General features: G+C 28.9%; 1 protein-coding gene across 1 annotated transcript; it reads right to left on the bottom strand.

Annotated features, from left to right (window-relative positions):
* Window positions 1-2,334: 2,334 nt before the first annotated feature.
* LOC119675189 (adapter molecule Crk-like) lies at window positions 2,335-3,486 on the bottom strand. Its single transcript, XM_038086378.1, has 3 exons — window positions 3,481-3,486; window positions 2,729-2,881; window positions 2,335-2,672 (listed from the first exon to the last, which is right to left on the bottom strand). Exons 1-3 carry the CDS (start codon window positions 3,484-3,486, stop codon window positions 2,400-2,402), a joined length of 432 nt encoding a protein of 143 aa, XP_037942306.1. The 3' UTR covers window positions 2,335-2,399.
* Between the last annotated feature and the right edge of the window lie 694 nt (window positions 3,487-4,180).

Consider the following 4,180-nt stretch of genomic DNA (forward strand, 5'->3'; position numbering starts at 1 on the left):
TAATCATGCGTCTACACTATTTGCATGACTTTTGCAAACACCTTCAGTTTTTACTAATATGGCGTTTACATTGGCCGAAAATGGCTCATTTTGAATGACCCATTTGAAAGTGTTTACATTCGTTGTAATTCGTTTGTTTTCATTTTAAACAGCTGATTTTGCAACTTGCTTGTTGATTTGATTTTTGGCCTGTGCCAAAAAAATATTGCATGAAGGTTAAATATGCTTTCAAACCTTACAATATAAACTTAAAACATATTTTTAACTTCCATTAATTACCTTTTAGGAAGTAGAAGTTCTAAAAAGAGGTGCATCGTTTTCAAGAAAATGCAACCACCAAACATTTGTTTACCTTTTTTTTTGTAAATATGTCAACAGCTTTCTCAAACTGTCAAAATGCTATGAAAAGCTTTTATTTATGGTATGTTCAATGGATTCCTTTGCACTTGGAACATATGTGGAATGCATTCGAACGTCTTTCATACAGAATGTGTGAAAATTGCTCATTTTTGCGCTTGAAATTTTATATGCAAGAATGAGTCATTCGATACTCATTTTCGATTTTTGACCAAAATGAGCCATTTTCGGCCAATGTAAACGCCATATAACACATTTTAGGTTTTGATTGTAAAATTCAAAAATAATACGTATTTTTATTTAAGCATAGATAACTTGACAAAGTCTAGATAATAAACATACAGAATAAACAAACTAAGCTTTGGAAAGTTTTTTCAAACATTCTATTTTTTCACTAATGCATACAAATATGATTTCGCATTTGAACAAATACCAAAATTTATTCAGTGTAGATGCGTAATTGACTAAGCTGAATTAACACTAAATTATTTAAAAAAGCAAATTGAAAAACATATGAAATATATAAACAAAACTCTTCTTACGTTCTGCCTCAATTTTGACAGAACAACAGCAATCAATTTTTAAATTTCTGCATTTTAGTTATTTATTTGAGATTAAGGTACGATCCAAGATTCCAGCACACGTCTTTGACAATGGGTTTTTAGTGAAAACAGCAACTTTCGATAACTTTTTCAGCAACCTTATTGTTGAATTCTCAAGATATATCTCAAGATATTCATAAAATCACGAATCTGAAATCAAAAAATTTTTTGCAATTTTTAGTTTTCGAGAAAACTGGTGTTCGATTAATCGAAAAGAGGGCGCTTAAGCGCATTTTTTGTCAATGTATAACATTAACAGAAAAGTAACAATTATTTGAAAAAAATATCCGATTTTCATTTTTAAATTAAAGTAAGATATCAAAATACAAAAAAAAATTGTTATTCAGAGTTCCTCTATCCAGCTCCTCCATTTGTCTTGCGTGTTTGTACATATGATTTCTCATGCGAACACATTGCATGTTGCGATTACATTTCTTGTTAATTGACAGTTCTGTTTTGTTTGTTTTGAAAAATAAATAGATAACGAAGATGATACATATTTAACGGAAAATTCATTAACAATTATTTATTACTTTCAAATAACAAAAGATAAATTCGGGTGCACGATTTTTATTCTTCAAGGTATAAAAATGGAGAATTTGTCTATTCCTCAAAGAAAGAAAGTAGCACATCGTATTCCGTTTCCTAAAAGTAGTAAATGTTTTCAATTTATTTCCATTCATAAACTCAAAATTATGTGAAAACAACACACACCTATCAATTTCGCTATTTACACCTTTCATTTTGCACGAACGCGTGAATTTCAAACAAAATATTTTGTTTAATCAAATATTCGCCTAAGAGAAACAACACGTCGCGCGAACTGTTCTTAGAAACTATAACCCCTAACATATGATTGTATACATTTGATTTGTTAGCACGAGCACGCAAGACCAAAATCGCATTTAATATAACCGCAGCCTTAGACGGCGGATGAAGTTTTTGTTAGTAATTTCAATAGTTAATAATTTTAAACATCGATATCTCGAGAAGTAAGATATATCGGTTATATTGTTGTTGAAAACGTTGCTCAGAACAATTGACACATCTAAAATCCGTTGCCTAAAAAATATCAGATTTAAATTTTAACATTCATCTTTTTCATTTAGCATCTTCAAAATGTTTCACATCTGTCAATTTAGCTTTTCGATTACCTGTATATGCATATTAAAATATGTACTATAACTTTAAAAGAAACAGATATGTACTATATATAAGTATTTCTCTCATTTTTATTTCATTTAATTATAAGTCTCACTGAACAAAATAAATATTCTTGCATCTTACCATAATACATTTGTTTAATTTTAATATATATCTAGCATACAATAATTAAAAATATTACTTACAAGTTAATTTGAAGTATTTTATAAGGCTATATTGAAAAAAATTACATGCATAAAATAATATATACATATTATAAGATTGTCAAAACAATTTTTATTCGCCCCAATCATTGCTTATATTTGGTTCTTTATGAGTATGTGAACTTTCACCTGAGCAACGTATTAAATCACAATCATCAATAAATTCAACATGCGTGAAAGGAAAGTGACCTTGACCTTTTTTCCCTTTTATCTCTCCTTCCCATTGACCATTTATATTTGTTTTTGTGACCTTTATAATATCTCCAACTTCCAGTTTTAGCGCCGTTTTATCATAAGCATTTGGAACTCGAGCTTGCTTTACGCGTGCAAAAGCAGGTAGTTTTCGCTGCAAATATTATTAAAAAGTAATTAACTGACTATAACTAAAATACAATCGATTACATTTAAATCTGATTTTTTTAGAGTATTATTTAAACGCTGACAGTTTCCATGTGCATCGCTAGACCCACTTATACGAGCTGCTGCTGCGTTTCCACCATTGCAATCACTAAATAAGGAGCGATCATGGTAACAATCATCAAAATTTTCATCGTACTAAAAAAGTTTAATTAAAGATCAGTTTTTTTATATCCATTAATTATGTTGTAAATAAATTCTTCTTTATTAAAGATCTTTCTATTACAAACCTTTTAAAGTTGTATATATAATTTGATTCAATCTAAATGTGTCGATTTAAATATAAAATTATTTGGATTCTTAAATTTAATAACCTATTTCTTGAAAAAGATTATTTAATATTGAGAAACTCGTAATAAAGAAATGAATATTTTATAACACAAATTAATTCAAAAGTGAATTACATAAAGGTACATATCGTTTTTATGTACTTTCTGGCTTTCGTTTCTATACTAAACAAATGCAAAACGAGTCTCTATTTTCATAGAAGGATTAATAAATACAAAATACACGAAGTTGCCAATACTGTTTTTGAAAATACTCTCCTTTATGATTCATACCACTTTAATATATGTTTAAATGACTTGTAATAGAATTCTCTACTATTCCACTTAAGATATCTTTGATATTCGGAAACCAAGAAAAATCTAGGTCGATTTACGACCCATGTGTGTTGGTATTTCTCATTTCTCAAAATGTTTTTAACAAACAAATGTACTAATTAAAATCCGTTATACCGACATAATTGTTTTAATGCGCTGCTACTACATTATTGAACCGCAGCTCACCATTTGTTTGAAAACGCCTCGAGCGTGAACAAATTTATTTTGCTGGTTTAGAATCGTTGCAAAACACCCACAGTTGGCTGCTGTTGAGTTTCACATTTTAACATCATTGCTTATATAGCTTTACCATTTTCCTTGTTATTTCAATACGTTTATTTTTTTAAACATTTGTCAAATTATATGCGTTCCAACAAAAACAAATATTTACTAAGGATAAGCAATCATGCAATATTTTATATATGTGATCTAGTCTTACCCCAATGGCATAATATATTACGCAAAGATTTTGCGTAATTATATTCAGCACAACATCAAAGTTTTTACCACAATAACTGATTCTAAACAATCTTCACAAACTATGGTCTCAAATGAACGACTTTTTAGACTGAACTCGTAACACAAACGCTTAACAGCTGCTAGTAAGTTTATCAATGCGCTCTTGTCTTGCTGATTTGAAAATCGTTATGTCACAAAAAACTGTTCACAAGTATATTCCGATTTTTAACTAGACAGATATAACTCAACTTATTGTAAGCAGTGCAAATAAGGTATTTGTCAAAAATAACAATTTTCCAGTGATATGTTATACCGGGATAGGCGATTGAAGTGTTTCCTATTTAAATTACAAAAATTTGTAGAAATAAAATATTTC

This window comes from Teleopsis dalmanni, chromosome 2, assembly GCF_002237135.1.
Source record: "Teleopsis dalmanni isolate 2A chromosome 2, ASM223713v2, whole genome shotgun sequence".
Lineage (NCBI taxonomy): Eukaryota > Metazoa > Arthropoda > Insecta > Diptera > Diopsidae > Teleopsis > Teleopsis dalmanni.